Source organism: Oncorhynchus clarkii, chromosome 19, assembly GCF_045791955.1.
Source record: "Oncorhynchus clarkii lewisi isolate Uvic-CL-2024 chromosome 19, UVic_Ocla_1.0, whole genome shotgun sequence".
Lineage (NCBI taxonomy): Eukaryota > Metazoa > Chordata > Actinopteri > Salmoniformes > Salmonidae > Oncorhynchus > Oncorhynchus clarkii.
This window is the reverse complement of record NC_092165.1, coordinates 6,493,901-6,516,332: the sequence shown is the minus strand read 5'-3', so window position 1 is coordinate 6,516,332 and position 22,432 is coordinate 6,493,901. Positions and strand designations below refer to the sequence as shown.

Sequence of the window (22,432 nt, the reverse complement as noted above, 5' to 3'; positions counted from 1 at the left end):
AGACCAATTAGTGGGAAAAACATCAGAATTGGTCTGCCTGTCTGAACGCAGCCCTAGAATCCTAGAAATCTGGCACATGATTTTAGGGGCATGCCCATTTGGCTTCAAAAGGTGTTCTCTGCCAGGGCACCAAGGCCATCTGCCAGGGCAGTGTTTTTTTTTTAAGAAACTCAGTCAGGCTTCCAACTTACTCTTAAAAGTTGTAATAGTAGAATGCACAAGGTGAAATTTCGATATTGGGTAGTACATCATCAGGTCATGTCAGTCATTGCATACCTCAAAGAGCTATTTATAACTAGTCCATGTCATCTGTTTTTTAGCACATAGATTTTTGAGTCACTCAAATATCACATGAATAGACATTAGACATGGCAAAATGTATAGAATTGCAAGAAAATTTGCTATATAACAATGTTCTCTGCACCCAATGACAAAATGTGAATAATTGCAGAAAATAAGCTTTAAACCAGCAACATTTTCTCTCCTCCAACAAGCGGGGTGCAAATAGTTTGTGTCATGAACATTACATTCTCTGGAAACAGCTCTGATGGACAATCCTGCAGTTTGCATGCCAATTGCACACTCCCTCAAAACCTGAGATATCTGTGGCAATGTGTTGTGACAAAACTGCACATTTTAGCGGCATTTTAGTGCCCCCCAGCACAAGGTGCACCTGTGTAATGATCATGCTGTTTAATCAGCTTCTTGATATGCGACACCTGTCAGGTGGATGGATTATTTTGGCAAAGTAGAAATGTTCACTAACAGAGATGTACATTTCTTTTGAGAAATAAGCTTTTTGTGCTTATGGAAGATTTCTGTTGTCTTTTTATTTCAGCTTATGAAACATGGGACCAACATTTTATGTTGCGTTTTTGTTCACTCTACATACATACACACACACGTTGTTACGTTACAGCCTTATTCTAAAAGGTATTAAATAAAAACATTCCTCAGCAACCTACACACAATACCCCATAATGACAAAGTGAAAACTGGTTTTTAGACAGTTTTGCAACAACAACAAAATATATAATACAGAAATACATTATTTACATAACTATTCAGACCCTTTGCTCTGAGACTTGAAATTGAGCTCAGGTGTATCCTGTTTCCATTGATCATCATTGAGATGTTTCTTCAACGTGATTGGAGTCCACTTGTGGTAAATTCAATTGATTGGACATGATTTGGAAAGGCACACACCTGTCTATATAAGGTCCGATAGTTGACAGTGCATGTCAGAGCAAAAACCAACCCATGGAAGTCAAAGGAATTGTCCATAGAGCGCCGAGACAACAGGATTGTATCGAGGCACAGATCTGGGGGAAGGGTACCAAAACATTTCTGCAGCATTGGAGGTCCCCAAGAACATATTGGCCTCCATCATTCTTAAATGGAAGAAGTTTGGAACCACCAAGACTCTTCCTTCAGTTGGACACCCAGCCAAACTGAACAATTAGGGGAGAATGGCCTTGGTCAGCAAGGTGACCAAGAACCTGATGGTCACTCTGACAGAGCTCCAGAGTTCCTCTGTGCAGATGGGAAAACCTTCCAGAAGGACAACCATCTCTACAGCACTCCACCAGTCAGGCCTCTATGGTAGAGTGGCCAGACGGAAGCCACTCCTCAGTAAAAGGCACATGACAGCCTGCTTGGCGTTTCTCAGACCATGAGAAACAAGATTCTCTGGTCTGATGAAACCAAGATTCCAACTCTTTGACCTGAATGCCAAGCGTCACTTCTGGAGGAAACCTGGTACCATCCCTATGATGAAGCATGGCGGTGGCATCATCATGCTGTGGGGATGTTTTTCAGCAGCACGGAGACTAGTCAGGATCGAGGGAAACCTGAACGGAGCAAAGTACAGAGATCCTTGATGAAAACCTGCTCCAGAGCGCTCAGGACCTCAGACTGGGGTGAAGGTTCACCTTCCAACAGTACAACAACTCTAAGCACACAACCAAGACAACGCAGGAGTGGCTTTAGGGACAAGTCTTTGAATGTCCAGCCAGAGCCCGGACTGAACCCAATCGAACATCTCTGGAGTCAATATTTATGCAGCAATGTTGTGAAGTGAATCTTCACAAGACATGAATCTGATCGAAAATGTCTGAAGAGACCTGAAAAAAGCTGTGCCGCAATGCTCCCCATTCACCCTGACAGAGCTTGAGGATCTGCAGAGAAGAATGGGAGAAATTCCCCAAATACAGGTGTGCTAAGCTTGAGGCGTCCTACCCAAGAAAACTCAATGCTGTAATCACTGCCAAAGGAGCTGTAACTATAAGTATGGATTAAAGGTTCTGAATACTTCTGTACATGTGATATTAGTATTTCTCATGTTCTCAACTTTCATTATCCAGCAGCCAATCTTTTTAACAAACAATGCTAATTGTTGCATCTTTAGATCTTCCCTCTTAATTTTTAAAGGATATTTTCATCTCTGTCATGTGAAACTATTCGGTGAGCTTTGGAGAATGGTGTTTTCCCGCTAATTGGAATTTGGAACATATAATGTGAGTAAATAACTTATTAGGCTATCTGTCTGTCATTCTGTGCGAGAAATAAATATCCCAATCTGACCAATAGAATAGGTCAACATTTTGGACTATGGGGGATAGTAAATTGACAGGCTAGTGCTTTTGCTGTTTGTTACTCATCTTGATGACTGATGAAAGTGAATGTGGACAGTGGTTCTAACATCCTCAGAATGGGAGGAGAAGGAGGAGGAACACCGTAGCATCCCTGATGTGTCCTTCTTCACTCCCAGCCTACTTCAGAGCTGAGATGTCTGGGAGAAGGAGGAGGAACACCGTAGCATCCCTGATGTGTCCTTCTTCACTCCCAGCCTACTTCAGAGCTGAGATGTCTGGGAGAAGGAGGAGGAACACCGTAGCATCCCTGATGTGTCCTACTTCACTCCCAGCCTACTTCAGAGCTGAGATGTCTGGGAGAAGGAGGAGGAACACCGTAGCATCCCTGATGTGTCCTTCTTCACTCCCAGCCTACTTCAGAGCTGAGATGTCTGGGAGAAGGAGGAGGAGGAACACCGTAGCATCCCTGATGTGTCCTACTTCACTCCCAGCCTACTTCAGAGCTGAGATGCCTGTGAGAAGGAGGAGGAACACCGTAGCATCCCTGATGTGTCCTTCTTCACTCCCAGCCTACTTCAGAGCTGAGATGTCTGGGAGAAGGAGGAGGAACACCGTAGCATCCCTGACATGTCTGTCTTCACTCCCAGCCTACTTCAGAGCTGAGATGTCTGGGAGAAGGACCCGGTCACGAGACTGGCGTTGGCTAATAACAATTGAGATATTGAGTGAGAGGTGCTTTGGAGCACGGTGGCTGGTAGCCGGGAGAAGGGAATTATAATGATTATATTCAGCCCAAGGGCACAACGGACACTGGCTGCAAGGCGTGGATTTTCGGGGGCGTTGCGGCCACACCAGGGGGTCGTCGATGCCCCTGGGACATCTGAGGCCTGTATGTGGTACAAGGCTACCCGGCTACCCATCTGAACCTGTCTTGTGAAGTGTGTTTTGTCCCTGTCAGTGTAAACCCATGAGCCCAATTTAAAATGCGTTAGGCTGCTTTAGAGGTACCTTGAAAATATGTTTGCTGATGAATGAGGCCAACTTTTATCATTCTTTCTAGTTCTTATATTTCTTATTTTTTGGATTAGTGCGTTTTGTTCTGTATTATTGCACTGTCGGTGCTAGAAACATAAGCATTTCGCTGCACCCGCGATAACATCAGCAAAACATGTGTACGTGACTAATAACATCAGAGATATGAAATCATTAGAGGAATGGAAAGAAAGGCCCCTTGCCCTTGTAACCACTCCAGGGCTGAGAGGGAGAGGTAGATAGAGAGAGAGGGACAGATGAGTGGATATATGAAAAAGTGAAGGATTAGCCACAAACACAACCTGAACAGCTGAGGCAGGATGTGACATGCCAGAACTCCCGTTGGAATGTGTGACGGAGGTGTGTGTGTGAGAGAGAGAGGGGGGAGAGACAGTTTGTGTGAAGGGGAGGGTAAAGAGATTAAGCAAGTTCACTGAAACTTGATGTTCTGTTTTTAGTTTTCAAGGATAAATCTCATGTCACCATGACCAGATACCAGACCTACTGTAATACACTTCTCTTTGTTCATCCACTCACCACAGACGGCTGCAGACTGGGTGGGGGGTTGCTACTGTACAGTAATGAATCCGGCCAGTGGCTGACTGGAGACAGGTTTGAAGGGGGGAAATGATTTGGATGGCTGGTCCTCCGGTATGACTACAGCTCAACAAGGATCTGATTCCATGTAGGCTAATGTGGTTATGTTTTGAACTAGGTATGTGAACGGTTATTCCAATAGCCAAACGGACGTTAGGATTGAAATACTTTTGTGAGTATGACATTTTGAGTTTTTTGGGGGGGGCTATTTTAACATGAACAATTTTTTTTTCTGATTTACATTTTAACATCCATGTGACATTGTTACATACAAGAATATACCATGACATTTCAAATTCTTAGTTTAATTAAACAAACTTTTTTGGGGTAGTTTTTATGACGCCACAGACTGGTAGTTGACCGGTAGCCTTCACTGTGTAGCTTGTTGTTTGTGTTGGCCAATCAAAGAGGCTCAATGTGGAACGAAAATTCACTAATGCAACGCTAGATGGAATAAAATGACCCAATTGAAAAGTTAGCCAAATGAGAGGGAGAAAGCTACGACCAGCAACCAGCAGGTAGGCTGTTTTATCTGAATGGGGTTTGGGGTGAAAGTGCAGCATGTGGCCGCAGCATTAGCCTAGCTGTCTACATCGAGTGTACCAAACATTAAGAACACCTCTTTCCATGACAAACTGACCAGGTGAATCCAGGCGAAAGTGATGATCCCCTTATTGATGTCACTTGTTAAATCTGATACAGTCAGTGTAGATGAAGGGGAGGAGACAGGTTAAAGAAGCCTTGAGACATGGATTGTGTATGTGGTGGGGGGGGGGTTCAACTCTATTATGTGTTCCTAATGTTTTGTATAGTCGGTGCAAAGCTGGCTCTTCTCTAGGCTACTCTATCCAAGACAGTGTAAAGCTGGCTCTTCTCGAGGCTACTCTATCCAAGACGGTGTAAAGCTGGCTCTTCTCGAGGCTACTCTATCCAAGACGGTGTAAAGCTGGCTCTTCTCGAGGCTACTCTATCCAAGACAGTGTAAAGCTGGCTCTTCTCGAGGCTACTCTATCCAAGACGGTGTAAAGCTGGCTCTTCTCGAGGCTACTCTATCCAAGACAGTGTAAAGCTGGCTCTTCTCGAGGCTACTCTATCCAAGACGGTGTAAAGCTGGCTCTTCTCGAGGCTACTCTATCCAAGACGGTGTAAAGCTGGCTCTTCTCGAGGCTACTCTATCCAAGACGGTGTAAAGCTGGCTCTTCTCGAGGCTACTCTATCCAAGACGGTGTAAAGCTGGCTCTTCTCGAGGCTACTCTATCCAAGACGGTGTAAAGCTGGCTCTTCTCTAGGCTACTCTATCCAAGACAGTGTAAAGCTGGCTCTTCTCTAGGCTACTCTATCCAAGACAGTGTAAAGCTGGCTCTTCTCGAGGCTACTCTATCCAAGACGGTGTAAAGCTGGCTCTTCTCGAGGCTACTCTATCCAAGACGGTGTAAAGCTGGCTCTTCTCGAGGCTACTCTATCCAAGACGGTGTAAAGCTGGCTCTTCTCGAGGCTACTCTATCCAAGACAGTGTAAAGCTGGCTCTTCTCGAGGCTACTCTATCCAAGACGGTGTAAAGCTGGCTCTTCTCGAGGCTACTCTATCCAAGACGGTGTAAAGCTGGCTCTTCTCGAGGCTACTCTATCCAAGACGGTGTAAAGCTGGCTCTTCTCGAGGCTACTCTATCCAAGACGGTGTAAAGCTGGCTCTTCTCGAGGCTACTCTATCCAAGACGGTGTAAAGCTGGCTCTTCTCGAGGCTACTCTATCCAAGACGGTGTAAAGCTGGCTCTTCTCGAGGCTACTCTATCCAAGACAGTGTAAAGCTGGCTCTTCTCGAGGCTACTCTATCCAAGACAGTGTAAAGCTGGCTCTTCTCGAGGCTACTCTATCCAAGACGGTGTAAAGCTGGCTCTTCTCGAGGCTACTCTATCCAAGACGGTGTAAAGCTGGCTCTTCTCTAGGCTACTCTATCCAAGACGGTGTAAAGCTGGCTCTTCTCTAGGCTACTCTATCCAAGACAGGGACTTCTATGATGATACGTTGTATGATGATGAATAACATTGTGACTGCTACCAGTTGGCTCGTCTTGGCTGTAGCTGAGTTGCCTTGGTCTCTCCTCTTCCTCCGTCTGCTCGCTCCCTTCTCCTACGTTACTAACCGGCCCATCCGCAGCGGCAGCAATAGCGTGCCAGCCTCCCTCGTGCAGAAGAGCTCAGGTTAAAAATAGGTATTTTGACTATCCGGATATCTGACAGATTCATGATACTATTTGAGTAGTGAAATTATTTCAGACCCCCATTCCTTTTCCTTTTTAATTATTTAAAAAAAAAAGATTTTCCCAAGACTTGACCAGGAAGTTAATCTCTGTCGGTTTATGTTTGGTTCAGTTAGGCCAAGTTTCCTGTTCTGAATCCTCTAGCTACGTTTGGTTCAGTAAGTTTCCTGTTCTGAATCCTCTAGCTACGTTTAGTTCAGTAAGTTTCCTGTTCTGAATCCTCTAGCTACGTTTAGTTCAGTACGTTTCCTGTTCTGAATCCTCTAGCTACGTTTGGTTCAGTTAGGCCAAGTTTCCTGTTCTGAATCCTCTAGCTACGTTTGGTTCAGTAAGTTTCCTGTTCTGAATCCTCTAGCTACGTTTGGTTCAGTTAGGCCAAGTTTCCTGTTCTGAATCCTCTAGCTACGTTTGGTTCCTCGACATGTTGTTTAAAGGTCCAATGCAGCTGTTTTTCTCAATATTAAATCATTTGTGGGTAACAATTAAGTACCTTGCTGTGATTATTTTCCATTGAAATGGTCAAACACAAAAAAAATAGCTTGTTAGCGAAGAGTAATTTCTCATGCAAGAATGTAGCTAGGGCTGCCTGGGAGTGGGGCTGCCTGGGAGTGGTCTGAGTGGTCTGAGTGGGGCTGCCTGGGAGTGGGGCTGCCTGGGAGTGGGGCTGCCTGGGAGTGGTCTGAGTGGTCTGAGTGGGGCTGCCTGGGAGTGGGGCTGCCTGGGAGTGGGGCTGCCTGGGAGTGGGGCTGCCTGGGAGTGGGGCTGCCTGGGAGTGGGGCTGCCTGGGAGTGGTCTGAGTGGTCTGAGTGGGGCTGCCTGGGAGTGGGGCTGCCTGGGAGTGGGGCTGCCTGGGAGTGGGGCTGCCTGGGAGTGGGGCTGCCTGGGAGTGGTCTGAGTGGGGAAACTCAAAATGAGTTTTTTTTATTGGTCTATTAACAAACTCCATCCCACCAAAACAGGCTGAAGTTCCAGGCAGTCTTTTCTAACAGCTCTTACACTAAAAGGGCATTATGATTTTCACAGTGTTATTTCAACCTCCATACTGTGAATATAACACAGTGTCTTTAAGGTCTGTTCTGTCTTTTACTGTCGTTCTAGTTTCTGGTTCTGTTTTGGGCTCAGCCAGGAGCTGATGGGTGTAAACTCTGGGCCCAGAAATAGACTTCTAGAACCCGTGGTGCTCTCTCTCTCTCGCTCCGTTTCTCATTCTCTCCTCTCTTTATCTCGCTCTCACCTGCCTCTGTGGAAGACGAGAGGTGCTAACGAGCACCACCTGCCACAGCCCTTCCCTAAGAACATGTGATTCTCCCCCCCAGTCATCACACTCCTATTGTAACTCAACTTATTTCCTTCTGCTTCTCCCTCTTCCTCCTCTTCTTCTCTTTCCTGTATCTCCTCAACCTCCCTCCTATCCTCCCTCTCTCTCCTTCTCGTCCTCCCCTCTCTCTCATGCTGTTCATCTCTAAGTGTGGAGGTGATTAGCATCCTGTCGCCCTGCTGCTTCTCTGTACAGTATCACTGTAATGTGTGTTTGTGGGTTAACTGTCTCTCTGTCTCAGTGTCTCTGTGTGTGAATATAACGGAGTATGGAATGTGGTTTAAAAACGGTTTATTCTGTGTGTGTCAGGTTAACTCTGTCCTCCCTCTTTGTGTGGTGCTAGGTGATTTAACCCTGTCCTCTACTCCGTGTGGTGCTAGGTGGTTTAACCCTGTCCTCTCTACTCAGTGTGGGGCTAGGTGGTTTAACCCTGTCCTAACTTCTACTCAGTGTGGTGCTAGGTGGTTGAACCCTGTCCTGTCCCCTCTACTCAGTGTGGTGCTAGGTGGTTGAACCCTGTCCTGTCTTCTACTCCGTGTGGTGCTAGGTGGTTGAACCCTGTCCTCTACTCTGTGGTGCTAGGTGGTTGAACCCTGTCCTGTCCTCTACTCCGTGTGGTGCTATGTGGTTGAACCCTGTCCTGTCCTCTCTACTCAGTGTGGTGCTAGGTGGTTTAACCCTGTCCTGTCCTCTCTACTCAGTGTGAATGGAGCAGTGTGAGAGTGCAGCCTCTCTCCTGGCCTCCGTGCGGGAGCAGGAGCGTCAGTTTGAGCGTCTGACTCGTGCTCTGGAGGAGGAGAGGAGGTGCGGAGGCACCCTCCCACGCCCTCCCCCCAATCTACAGGTAAAGCCCTCGCCCCCATGGGATCACCCATCACCCCCATAGCATTCATGGGATCATCCATCACCCCCATAGCCATCATGGTATCACCCATTCCATCACTTCGTCCTCGTTTCATCACCATTCAACCGTCCTTGTAACTATCCATGCCGTCACCTCCATAGCTGCCGTTAGGGTTGCAACATTCCGATATCTTCCAGGAGGGAATAAGCAGGAAATTGGAGGATTTCCGGAAAACCTGTGGAATTTTGCATGAAGTTCACAGAATTGTGCAATCCTAGCCCCCATGGTATCACCCATTGCCTCACCCCAACCGTCGTCCTGTCTCGTTCCATCATTGGTCAACCCTTCCTGTAGCCATCATTGGTCAACCCTTCCTGTAGCCATCATTGGTCAACCCTTCCTGTAGCCATCATTGGTCAACCCTTCCTGTAGCCATCATTGGTCAACCCTCCCTGTAGCCATCATTGGTCAACCCTTCCTGTAGCCATCATTGGTTACAACTCTGTGGATGTGCATGTCATGTGAAGGTAGCCTGGTACCCCCCCAGGTCATCTCTGTGGATGTGCATGTCATGTGAAGGTAGCCTGGTACCCCCCAGGTCATCTCTGTGGATGTGCATGTCATGTGAAGGTAGCCTGGTACCCCCCCCAGGTCATCTCTGTGGATGTGCATGTCATGTGAAGGTAGCCTGGTACCCCCCAGGTCATCTCTGTGGATGTGCATGTCATGTGAAGGTAGCCTGGTACCCCCCCAGGTCATCTCTGTGGATGTGCATGTCATGTGAAGGTAGCCTGGTACCCCCCAGGTCATCTCTGTGCATGTCATGTGAAGGTAGCCTGGTACCCCCCAGGTCATCTCTGTGGATGTGCATGTCATGTGAAGGTAGCCTGGTACCCCCCAGATCATCTCTGTGGATGTGCATGTCATGTGAAGGTAGCCTGGTACCCCCAGGTCATCTCTGTGGATGTGCATGTCATGTGAAGGTAGCCTGGTACCCCCAGGTCATCTCTGTGGATGTGCATGTCATGTGAATGTAGCCTGGTACCCCCAGGTCATCTCTGTGGATGTGCATGTCATGTGAAGGTAGCCTGGTACCCCCCCAGGTCATCTCTGTGGATGTGCATGTCATGTGAAGGTAGCCTGGTACCCCCAGGTCATCTCTGTGGATGTGCATGTCATGTGAAGGTAGCCTGCTGCCACATCTGGTTGTCTTTGCAGTTACGCATTGCAGCAGACTTGTGGTACAATTGTTTTTGTGGCCGTTCGGTGTTGACATGTGAAATTCTCATATAGGCTAGAGAGAAATGTCATATTATAAACCTGACTAGAAGACATTCCTAAGGCTCATATGTGATAAAACATTATACCGTATTTTCAGTGTTAATGATCCCAATCCATGGCTGATCCTGTGGTCAGAATATTACAGATCGTTCAGACAGTAGAATTGCAGTATTTAGTCTGAGAATACAACACTGACCAGATGTTAGCTGTTAGCTAAATGCTAACGTGTGAAAATGAACACAATTGCAAAGACGGGCAAATCCAGCTCAACGTTATACAAGCATTGCTAGAGGCTACTGAATGTCATTTTTGGTGCTTTTCTGAAGGAGGAGCAGCATGTGTACACTGAGCAGAAGGGAGAACAGAGGAGGAAAAATACACTTTATTGTTTACAAATAGTATACTGCTGCCCGCTTGGTTCATAAACCGGGTGGGTTTTGTCCAATACCTGGTCTAGGTTACTGTTTACCATGTCCACTTCCTGCTTAGTGTCTGACTGTGTCAGGCTTCCCTGTCTGGACATAGTGACCGCATAGCTTTAGATTACTTGCGAGCACACACACACACACACACACACACACACACACTGTCTGGTAAGCAAACACACTGAGGTGTGTCATTTTCCCACCCTCAGGCATTTTATGAACACACTACACGGTAAACACGTAGTCTCCTCTCTCAGGGTTGGTCTGGTCAGTCAGTGTTGTATCTCTGGAGAACAGACAGGGTTGGAATGTGCCTGGTCTTCACCCTGTTTACAGAGCTGACAGGCACACACACACACACACACTGAGAACCCCACTGAGACACACACACACACACACAGCCAACTGACAACCCACTGACAGGTTCTCACACACCCTGCTCTCTGAGGCTCTTCCTGTCTTGCTGGCAGCAGTGATGCTCTGAACCGGTCTCTCCTCATCCTCCATGTCTCACCCATTCTGTCCTTCATTTGTTTTTTTCATTCGCTTCATCAATTGTTTTATTGTTTGTCTACTTTGTACTTACTGTATTTCTGCTTAATGTCTGGGGTTGATTGAATGGGATGTGTTGCCTGTTGTCTGGGGTTGATTGAATGGGATGTGGTGGTGCCTGTTGTCTGGGTTTGATTGAATGGGATGTGGTGGTGCCTGTTGTCTGGGGTTGAATGAATGGGATGTGGTGGTGCCTGTTGTCTGGGGTTGACTGACTGGGATGTGGTGGTGCCTGTTGTCTGGGGTTGAATGAATGGGATGTGGTGGTGCCTGTTGTCTGGGGTTGAATGAATGGGATGTGGTGGTGCCTGTTGTCTGGGGTTGAATGAATGGGATGTGGTGGTGCCTGTTGTCTGGGGTTGAATGAATGGGATGTGGTGGTGCCTGTTGTCTGGGGTTGAATGAATGGGATGTGGTGGTGCCTGTTGTCTGGGGTTGAATGAATGGGATGTGGTGGTGCCTGTTGTCTGGGGTTGAATGAATGGGATGTGGTGGTGCCTGTTGTCTGGGGTTGAATGAATGGGATGTGGTGGTGCCTGTTGTCTGGGGTTGAATGAATGGGATGTGGTGGTGCCTGTTGTCTGGGGTTGAATGAATGGGATGTGGTGGTGCCTGTTGTCTGGGGTTGATTGAATGAATGGGATGTGGTGGTGCCTGTTGTCTGGGGTTGAATGAATGGGATGTGGTGGTGCCTGTTGTCTGGGGTTGACTGAATGGGATGTGGTGGTGCCTGTGTGTGTGAAAGGAGCCTGGGGCTCTGATGTCATGACATTCTCTCTGTGTCCTGCGTTAACCTGCTCCTCTGAATGTTTGGAATAACTCTGCTCCTCCCTGGCCACTGGCCCTGCGGTTGACACACACACATACACACACACACACACTCTGTTCTCTTGTGTAAACAACTCCTGTCTTCCCCTCCGCTCTACAGAATGGGCGTGTTTCTTGTGATGCGGACATAGAGAGGCTCACACTGAACGAGGGATACGTCAACGGGACACATGTAAGCTGTGTGTGTGTGTGTACCGGAATATGTCTTCCTCTTTGTCAGTTGTGTGACTGTCTATGTATCTGTGTGTGTGACATGTTTGCCTGTGTTAATTAAGTTTGCGAGTGTGCATTTATCTGTGTGTGTGTGTGGGTGTAACGGTGTCTGTCTCCGTTCTTCAGTACAGGATGGAGCCTGGTCAAGTCGTCCAGGAGACGGTTACCGTGGAGGAGGACCCGCACGAGGTGCCCCCCGTCATCTCCGTGGAAACCAGCGAAGATGGCACCACGCGCCGCACAGAAACTACGGTACTACCTTTACCCTCTCTCTCCCCTGACTCATGTCACCTCCTCTGTCTGACACTAACCTCTCTCCCCTGACTCATGTCATCTCCTCCGTGTCTGAAACTAACCTCTCTCCTCTGACTCCTCGTACGGTTATCTCCTCCGTGTCTGACACTAACCCCTCTCTCCTCTGACTCCTCGTACGGTCATCTCCTCCGTGTCTGACACTAACCCCTCTCTCCCCTGACTCCTCGTACGGTTATCTCCTCCGTGTCTGACACTAACCCCTCTCTCCCCTGACTCCTCGTACGGTTATCTCCTCCGTGTCTGACACTAACCCCTCTCTCCCCTGACTCCTCGTACGGTTATCTCCTCCGTGTCTGACACTAACCCCTCTCTCCCCTGACTCCTCGTACGGTTATCTCCTCCGTGTCTGACACTAACCTCTCTCCTCTGCCTCATGTCATCTCCTCCGTGTCTGACACTAACCCCTCTCTCCCCTGACTCCTCGTACGGTTATCTCCTCCGTGTCTGACACTAACCCCTCTCTCCCCTGACTCCTCGTACGGTTATCTCCTCCGTGTCTGACACTAACCCCTCTCTCCCCTGACTCCTCGTACGGTTATCTCCTCCGTGTCTGACACCAACCCCTCTCTCCCCTGACTCCTCGTACGGTTATCTCCTCCTTGTCTGACACTAACCCCTCTCCCCTGACTCCTCGTACGGTTATCTCCTCCGTGTCTGACACTAACCCCTCTCTCCCCTGACTCCTCGTACGGTTATCTCCTCCGTGTCTGACACCAACCCCTCTCTCCCCTGACTCCTCGTACGGTTATCTCCTCCGTGTCTGACACTAACCCCTCTCTCCCCTGACTCCTCGTACGGTTATCTCCTCCTTGTCTGACACTAACCCCTCTCCCCTGACTCCTCGTACGGTTATCTCCTCCGTGTCTGACACTAACCCCTCTCTCCTCTGACTCCTCGTACGGTCATCTCCTCCGTGTCTGACACTAACCTAGTTGAATCTGTTTCTCCTCCCCCCTCTCCCCAGGTAAAGAAGGTAGTGAAGACTACCATGACTCGTACGGTTATCTCCTCCTTGTCTGACACTAACCTCTCTCCCCTGACTCCTCGTACGGTTATCTCCTCCGTGTCTGACACTAACCCCTCTCTCCCCTGACTCCTCGTACGGTTATCTCCTCCGTGTCTGACACTAACCCCTCTCTCCTCTGCCTCATGTCATCTCCTCCGTGTCTCACACTAACCCCTCTCTCCCCTGACTCCTCGTACGGTTATCTCCTCCGTGTCTGACACTAACCCCTCTCTCCTCTGCCTCATGTCATCTCCTCCGTGTCTGACACTAACCCCTCTCTCCCCTGACTCCTCGTACGGTTATCTCCTCCGTGTCTGACACTAACCTAGTTGAATCTGTTTCTCCTCCCCCCTCTCCCCAGGTAAAGAAGGTAGTGAAGACTACCATGACTCGTACAGTCATCCCCTCTGTGTCTGACAACCTCTCCCTTGATGGAGGGGGGTCTATGACAGGTGTAGGGGGTTACACCACCCCCATGGAGCGGGTCTACAGACAGCCAGGTCCTCCCATGGACTACCCCACCAACACCGTGCCCCGAAACTACCACTACGGACCCCCGGGGGGGTACGAGGACTACCGCCAGGGCCCTCCCTCCATAGGGGAGACCTACGCCAGCCTGAGCAGGGGAGCACGCATGGACGACCGCTACAGGTAGGACAGGTGGATCTGTTGTCTCTTTATCCATAGACGTAGAGTTGGGAGACAACTGGTGTATCCTCTCCTTTCTCCCTCCTCAACTCTCCCCTCTCCTCCCTCCTCTCCTCTCTACTTCTCCCCTCCAGGCCAGCTGATGGGTACCGGACCCTGGACTCAGGATACAGAGCCATCAGCAGGAACCAGCTGGACCCATACGCAGCACAGCCACAGGTGGGTCGTATGGCGCGTGTGTTAAATAAAGTGGGTCGTAAGGCCAGTGTGTTGGAGCTGTCAGGACTGCAGAATGTGTGTTAATGTGATGATAAGTATTGGTCAGGTGGGTCGTAAGGCCAGTGTGTTGGAGCTGTCTGGACTGCAGAATGTGTGTTAACGTGATGATAATGTATTGGTCAGGTGGGTCGTAAGGCCAGTGTGTTGGAGCTGTCAGGACTGTAGAATGTGTGTTAACATGATGATATTGTATTGGTCAGGTGGGTCGTATGGGCAGTGCGTTGGAGCTGTCTGGGATGCCGAGGTTTGTCCCAGAGCCGTACGGTCTGGAGGATGACCAGAGGAGTCTGGGATATGACGAGGCAGACTACGGCATGGGACCGGCCATCCACTACGGAACAGTACCACGCAACCAACAAGCCTTCAACCACGGACCGCCCCGCAGGACAGGGTACATGTCCCAGTGTGTGTGGAGGGAGTGTGTGTTGTAATGTCTGGTCTCCTTCTCTGTATCCCTGGTTGTTTATTCAGTCAGCGTAGTGTCCACTCCCTACTAACCCCTACCAGTGTAGTGTCCACTCCCTACTAACCCCTACCAGTGTAGTGTCCACTCCCTACTAACCCCTACCAGTGTAGTGTCCGCTCCCTACTAACCCCTACCAGTGTAGTGTCCGCTCCCTACTAACCCCTACCAGTGTAGTGTCCACTCCCTACTAACCCCTACCAGTGTAGTGTCCACTCCCTACTAACCCCTACCAGTGTAGTGTCCACTCCCTACTAACCCCTACCAGTGTAGTGTCCGCTCCCTACTAACCCCTACCAGTGTAGTGTCCACTCCCTACTAACCCCTACCAGTGTAGTGTCCACTCCCTACTAACCCCTACCAGTGTAGTGTCCACTCCCTACTAACCCCTACCAGTGTAGTGTCCACTCCCTACTAACCCCTACCAGTGTAGTGTCCACTCCCTACTAACCCCTACCAGTGTAGTGTCCGCTCCCTACTAACCCCTACCAGTGTAGTGTCCGCTCCCTACTAACCCCTACCAGTGTAGTGTCCGCTCCCTACTAACCCCTACCAGTGTAGTGTCCGCTCCCTACTAACCCCTACCAGTGTAGTGTCCGCTCCCTACTAACCCCTACCAGTGTAGTGTCCACTCCCTACTAACCCCTACCAGTGTAGTGTCCACTCCCTACTAACCCCTACCAGTGTAGTGTCCACTCCCTACTAACCCCTACCAGTGTAGTGTCCACTCCCTACTAACCCCTACCAGTGTAGTGTCCTCTCCCTACTAACCCCTACCAGTCTAGTGTCCGCTCCCTACTAACCCCTACCAGTGTAGTGTCCACTCCCTACTAACCCCTACCAGTCTAGTGTCCGCTCCCTACTAACCCCTACCAGTCTAGTGTCCACTCCCTACTAACCCCTACCAGTGTAGTGTCCGCTCCCTACTAACCCCTACCAGTCTAGTGTCCGCTCCCTACTAACCCCTACCAGTGTAGTGTCCGCTCCCTACTAACCCCTACCAGTGTAGTGTCCACTCCCTACTAACCCCTACCAGTGTAGTGTCCGCTCCCTACTAACCCCTACCAGTGTAGTGTCCACTCCCTACTAACCCCTACCAGTGTAGTGTCCACTCCCTACTAACCCCTACCAGTGTAGTGTCCACTCCCTACTAACCCCTACCAGTCTAGTGTCCACTCCCTACTAACCCCTACCAGTGTAGTGTCCACTCCCTACTAACCCCTACCAGTCTAGTGTCCGCTCCCGACTAACCCCTTACCTCTTCTCTCCCCTCCCAGGAGCTATGAAGGGACTCTGGACGGAGACATGAGTGGAGCAGGGGACATGTACTACTGGGGAGGTGCACCCCTGGCCCAGGGAGAGAGGGGTAGCATGGCCTCCTTGGACAGGTGAGACTCCTTGGTGTCGTATTGTAGATATATCAGGGGTATTCACATCCAAGCCTGCAGGTCCAGACCAGGGCTTAAAATGAACACCCACCACCTGCCAACGCGGGTCATTTTGTCATATGTGGGTCAGATGTGTGTTTCACCAGCCATGTTGGTGGGGGCCAGGGCTCCACAGTGCCAGCATTTCATTCACATCTGTGAATAAAAATAGTCAAGTATGATTAAATGCTGCAGTGGCTATTTTCTAAGTATTTCTGCAGTTTTTGTTTCACAGCTGGTAAATGAATCACACAAAGTCAAAGAACTAGGAATCTTATAGCCTATCCCACCTCGCACAGTGTCAGGAGATGAGTGAACAATTCATTTTTAGAAGCTTTGTGCACAGGCATAAAAGTTGGTCTAATTTACTTGAAGATGAAGTCTACTGAAGACTTTGTCCTTGTGTTTCCTGGCTATTTATATTTGTTTTTGTTCACGCGTTAGGTTGTTTTTCAATGTTTGAGTTTCAACTGCTAGAGAAGAGAAGACAACCCTGCTGCTTGTCAGACTCACAGGACAAACATGACTCTAGTCGCGTTACCACGGTAACCTCCCGTCCTTAAAGGGGCAGGGGATCATTTTTTGTTAAGTGTCAGGTCACAAAAAAATGAAATGAAATGAAACAATATACCACATTACTTCTTAACAGTAATAAATTTTATTGTTTTAGAAACATTACAAAGCATGCACATCTGTATTTTTGTTTTGTTTGTGTAATTTTAGGGGAAATATTTTGGATGGTAAAAAAAAACTGAGTGGCTGGTAGATCTTTAAATCTACCTGCCACAGTGGCTGGTGGACCAAAAAGTGTATTTTAGGACTGGTCTGGACCACTGCTGTTTTTCTGTTCTACCTGATCATGAATTGTACCCACCTGGGATCCCAGGTCTAAGTCAGTCCCTGATTAGAAGGGAGGAATGATATTCAACAGTGGAACTGGATTCAAGGTCCAGATGTGGAATTTGCCTGCACTACTGTATGTCGCTTTGGATGAATGTGATGTATATATTCTCTTACCTGATTGGCCAGCACCCTGAGGAAAGGCCCCGCCACTTCCTGGAGACAGCCTGAGCTGCCGGAGGTCATCGCCATGCTCAACTACAGACTGGACCCCGTCAAGAGCAACGCTGCCGCATACCTGCAGCACCTCACCTTTAAGAACGACAAGGTAATATATATATATATATATACCTGCAGCACCTCACCTTTAAGAACGACATGGTAATAATATATATATATATACACCTGCAGCACCTCACCTTTAAGAACGACAAGGTAATACATATATATATATATATATATATACCTGCAGCACCTCACCTTTAAGAACGACATGGTAATATATATATACACCTGCAGCACCTCACCTTTAAGAACGACAAGGTAATATACATATATATATATATATATACCTGCAGCACCTCACCTTTAAGAACGACAAGGTAATATATATATATATACCTGCAGCACCTCACCTTTAAGAACGACAAGGTAATATATATACAGTGCCTTGCGAAAGTATTCGGCCCCCTTGAACTTTGCGACCTTTTGCCACATGTCAGGATTCAAACATGAAGATATAAAACTGTATTTTTTTGTGAAGAATCAACAACAAGTGGGACACAATCATGAAGTGGAACGACATTTATTGGATATTTCAAACTTTTTTAACAAATCCAAAACTGAAAAATTGGGCGTGCAAAATTATTCAGCCCCTTTACTTTCAGTGCAGCAAACTCTCTCCAGAAGTTCAGTGAGGATCTCTGAATGATCCAATGTTGACCTAAATGACTAATGATGCTAAATACAATCCACCTGTGTGTAATCAAGTCTCAGTATAAATGCACCTGCACTGTGATAGGTCCGAGATACTGTTGTGAAGAAGTTTAAAGCCGGATTTGGATACAAAAAGATTTCCCAAGCTTTAAACATCCCAAGGAGCACTGTGCAAGCGATAATATTGAAATGGAAGGAGTATCAGACCACTGCAAATCTACCAAGACCTGGCCGTCCCTCTAAACTTTCAGCTCATACAAGGAGAAGACTGATCAGAGATGCAGCCAAGAGGCCCATGATCACTCTGGATGAACTGCAGAGATCTACAGCTGAGGTGGGAGACTCTGTCCATAGGACAACAATCAGTCGTATATTGCACAAATCTGGCCTTTATGGAAGAGTGGCAAGAAGAAAGCCATTTCTTAAAGATATCCATAAAAAGTGTCGTTTAAAGTTTGCCACAAGCCACCTGGGAGACACACCAAACATGTGGAAGAAGGTGCTCTGGTCAGATGAAACCAAAATTGAACTTTTTGGCAACAATGCAAAACGTTATGTTTGGCGTAAAAGCAACACAGCTCATCACCCTGAACACACCATCTCCACTGTCAAACATGGTGGTGGCAGCATCATGGTTTGGGCCTGCTTTTCTTCAGCAGGGACAGGGAAGATGGTTAAAATTGATGGGAAGATGGATGGAGCCAAATACAGGACCATTCTGGAAGAAAACCTGATGGAGTCTGCAAAAGACCTGAGACTGGGACGGAGATTTGTCTTCCAACAAGACAATGATCCAAAACATAAAGCAAAATCTACAATGGAATGGTTAAAAAATAAACATATCCAGGTGTTAGAATGGCCAAGTCAAAGTCCAGACCTGAATCCAATCGAGAATCTGTGGAAAGAACTGAAAACTGCTGTTCACAAATGCTCTCTATCCAACCTCACTGAGCTCGAGCTGTTTTGCAAGGAGGAATGGGAAAAAATGTCAGTCTCTCGATGTGCAAAACTGATAGAGACATACCCCAAGCGACTTACAGCTGTAATCGCAGCAAAAGGTGGCGCTACAAAGTATTAACTTAAGGGGGCTGAATAATTTTGCACGCCCAATTTTTCAGTTTTTGAGTTGTTAAAAAAGTTTGAAATATCCAATAAATGTCGTTCCACTTCATGATTGTGTCCCACTTGTTGTTGATTCTTCACAAAAAAATACAGTTTTATATCTTTATGTTTGAAGCCTGAAATGTGGCAAAAGGTCGCAAAGTTCAAGGGGGCTGAATACTTTCGCAAGGCACTGTATCTAGCTATATAAACCATGCTCTTCTGCAAACACGCCTTCTCCCACGTTGGTTACACACTCCTTTTTGAGCTGACTGTTTCCTTGCAGAGGTTTCCATGGCACCAGCGATCTTGACAATGAGCACTCGATGGTTTTCATCAGAAAGGACGAATAGCAATAAATAATTAAGTCGGTCATCGTCATAATCTACTCTAGTCAATACATTTACAACCAATATCATCACACACAAAGGACACAACCTGCACTCATTGAAATGCATGTGTGAACACACACACTTTTACTAGTATTGTGAATGGGTCATGTTTGATATTAAGATATTTGTTAACTATGGACGGCCCTTTCATGTATTTATGTAACCTGTCTTGGACAAATATAAACACACATGTTTGTATTATTTCTCTTTCCCCCTCTCTGCACTGTTGGGAAGGCCGTAAGCATGTCACTTAGTCTACACCTGCTGTTTACCTGGAACGTGTACGCTGATAATCAGGATGCAGGTACAGGGAGTGAATTTAATAACAGGGAACCAAACCAGGAACACGAGTAGCGTTCAGACATGGAACCAAACCAGGAACACGAGTAGCGTTCAGACAGGGAACCAAACCAGGAACACGAGTAGCGTTCAGACATGGAACAAAACCAGGAACACGAGTAGCGTTCAGACAGGGAACAAAACCAGGAACACGAGTAGCGTTCAGACAGGGAACCAAACCAGGAACACGAGTAGCGTTCAGACAGGGAACCAAACCAGGAACACGAGTAGCGTTCAGACAGGGAACAAAACCAGGAACACGAGTAGCGTTCAGACAGGGAACAAAACCAGGAACACGAGTAGCGTTCAGACAGGGAACCAAACCAGGAACACGAGTAGCATTCAGACAGGGAACAAAACCAGGAACACGAGTAGCGTTCAGACAGGGAACAAAACCAGGAACACGAGTAGCGTTCAGACAGGGAACAAAACCAGGAACACGAGTAGCGTTCAGACAGGGAACAAAACCAGGAACACGAGTAGCATTCAGACAGGGAACCAAACCAGGAACACGAGTAGCGTTCAGACAGGGAACAAAACCAGGAACACGAGTAGCGTTCAGACAGGGAACAAAACCAGGAACACGAGTAGCGTTCAGACAGGGAACCAAACCAGGAACACGAGTAGCGTTCAGACAGGGAACCAAACCAGGAACACGAGTAGCGTTCAGACAGGGAACCAAACCAGGAACACGAGTAGCGTTCAGACATGGAACCAAACCAGGAACACGAGTAGCGTTCAGACAGGGAACAAAACCAGGAACACGAGTAGCGTTCAGACAGGGAACAAAACCAGGAACACGAGTAGCGTTCAGACAGGGAACAAAACCAGGAACACGAGTAGCGTTCAGACAGGGAACAAAACCAGGAACACGAGTAGCGTTCAGACAGGGAACCAAACCAGGAACACGAGTAGCGTTCAGACAGGGAACAAAACCAGGAACACGAGTAGCGTTCAGACAGGGAACAAAACCAGGAACACGAGTAGCGTTCAGACAGGGAACCAAACCAGGAACACGAGTAGCGTTCAGACAGGGAACAAAACCAGGAACACGAGTAGCGTTCAGACAGGGAACCAAACCAGGAACACGAGTAGCGTTCAGACAGGGAACAAAACCAGGAACACGAGTAGCGTTCAGACAGGGAACCAAACCAGGAACACGAGTAGCGTTCAGACAGGGAACCAAACCAGGAACACGAGTAGCGTTCAGACAGGGAACAAAACCAGGAACACGAGTAGCGTTCAGACATGGGACATATAAACAGAAACGATAAGGGCTGGGGAAGGAACCCAAGGGAGTGACCGATAGGGGGGGTCATCAGGAAGGTCATGGAGTCCAGGTGAGTCTCATGAAGCGCAGGTGCGCGTAATGATGACTACACTGGTGACAACGAGCGCCAGAGAGGAGGAGCGCGAGTAGACGTGACATTACCCCAATCATGTGACGAATAAACATTTATTTGATTTGACACGGAAATACATCCCCACTTCACTCTCACGGTCAGTCACTCACTCAACTACAAACACTACTAGTGACATAGTAATCTAGGTTGCATGGGCAGAACATCCCCCACTTCTCTCTCATGGTCAGTCACTCACTCAACTACAAACACTACTAGTGACATAGTAATCTGGGTTGCATGTGCAGAACATCCCCCACTTCTCTCTCATGGTCAGTCACTCACTCAACTACAAACACTACTAGTGACATAGTAATCTGGGTTGCATGGGCAGAACATCCCCCACTTCACTCTCATGGTCAGTCACTCACTCAACTACAAACACTACTAGTGACATAGTAATCTAGGTTGCATGGGCAGAACATCCCCCACTTCACTCACTCGTGTGTATTAAAGCCAAGTGTGTGTGTGTGTGTGTGTGTGTGTGTACACAAGGTCAATATATACACCTATAGCACCTCACCTTTAAGAAGGACAAGGTCATATCTTTATCTATACACACTTAGTTTATATACACAAACAGAACCTGCAGCACCTCACCTTCACACCCACAGCCTTAAAGCCCCTTGCATATCTATCTCAATTACCTCGTACCCCTGCACATCGACTCCATACTGGTACCCTGTTTATATAGCCATGTTATCATTACTCATTATGTATTTATATACTTTTGTTATTAAGTGTTACTTTTCTATCATTTTTCCTATTTTCTCTGTCTGCATTGTTGGGAAGGGCCCGTAAGTAAGCATTTCACTGTTAGTCTACACTTGTTGTTTATGAAGCATGTGAGGAATAAAATTAGATTTGATTACCCACGCACCCTTTATCTAGTCATAAACACAGCCATGCTGCAGGCTACCTAGCTACTGTCTTTCATGTCAGAATGAGAGCAACACACAACCACCAACACCTCATCCCTCATTCCCTCTCCGCTTTCCCTTCCCTCTCCCTCCCTCTCCTCTCTCCTCGTTTCCTCTCCCTCCCTTCCCTCTCCTCGTTCCCTCTCCTCTCCCTCTTCCCTCTCCTCTCCCTCTTCCCTCTCCTCTCTCCCCCTTCCCTCTCCTCGTTCCCTCTCCTCGTTCCCTCTCCTCTCTCCCCCTTCCCTCTCCTCGTTCCCTCTCCTCGTTCCCTCTCCTCGTTCTCGCCCCTCTCCTCTCCCTCTCCCCTCCCCTCTCCTCTCCCTCTCCCCTCCCCTCTCCTCTCTCCTCGTTCCCTCTCCTCTCTCCTCGTTCCCTCTCCTCTCTCCTCGTTCCCTCTCCTCTCTCCCCCTCCTCTCCCCTCTC

General features: G+C 48.0%; 1 protein-coding gene across 1 annotated transcript in view; it reads left to right on the top strand.

Moving 5' to 3' along the window:
- LOC139374642 (catenin delta-1-like) overlaps positions 1-22,432 on the top strand; it is a 50,951-nt gene that overhangs the window by 5,009 nt on the left and 23,510 nt on the right. The window contains exons 2-9 of the mRNA XM_071115680.1: positions 8,502-8,644; positions 11,831-11,902; positions 12,070-12,195; positions 13,626-13,915; positions 14,047-14,131; positions 14,392-14,582; positions 15,932-16,042; positions 17,111-17,249. Of these exons, the coding sequence (XP_070971781.1) occupies positions 8,507-8,644; positions 11,831-11,902; positions 12,070-12,195; positions 13,626-13,915; positions 14,047-14,131; positions 14,392-14,582; positions 15,932-16,042; positions 17,111-17,249 (1,152 nt within the window). The 5' untranslated portion in view covers positions 8,502-8,506. The remainder of the gene's footprint in view (positions 1-8,501; positions 8,645-11,830; positions 11,903-12,069; positions 12,196-13,625; positions 13,916-14,046; positions 14,132-14,391; positions 14,583-15,931; positions 16,043-17,110; positions 17,250-22,432) is intronic.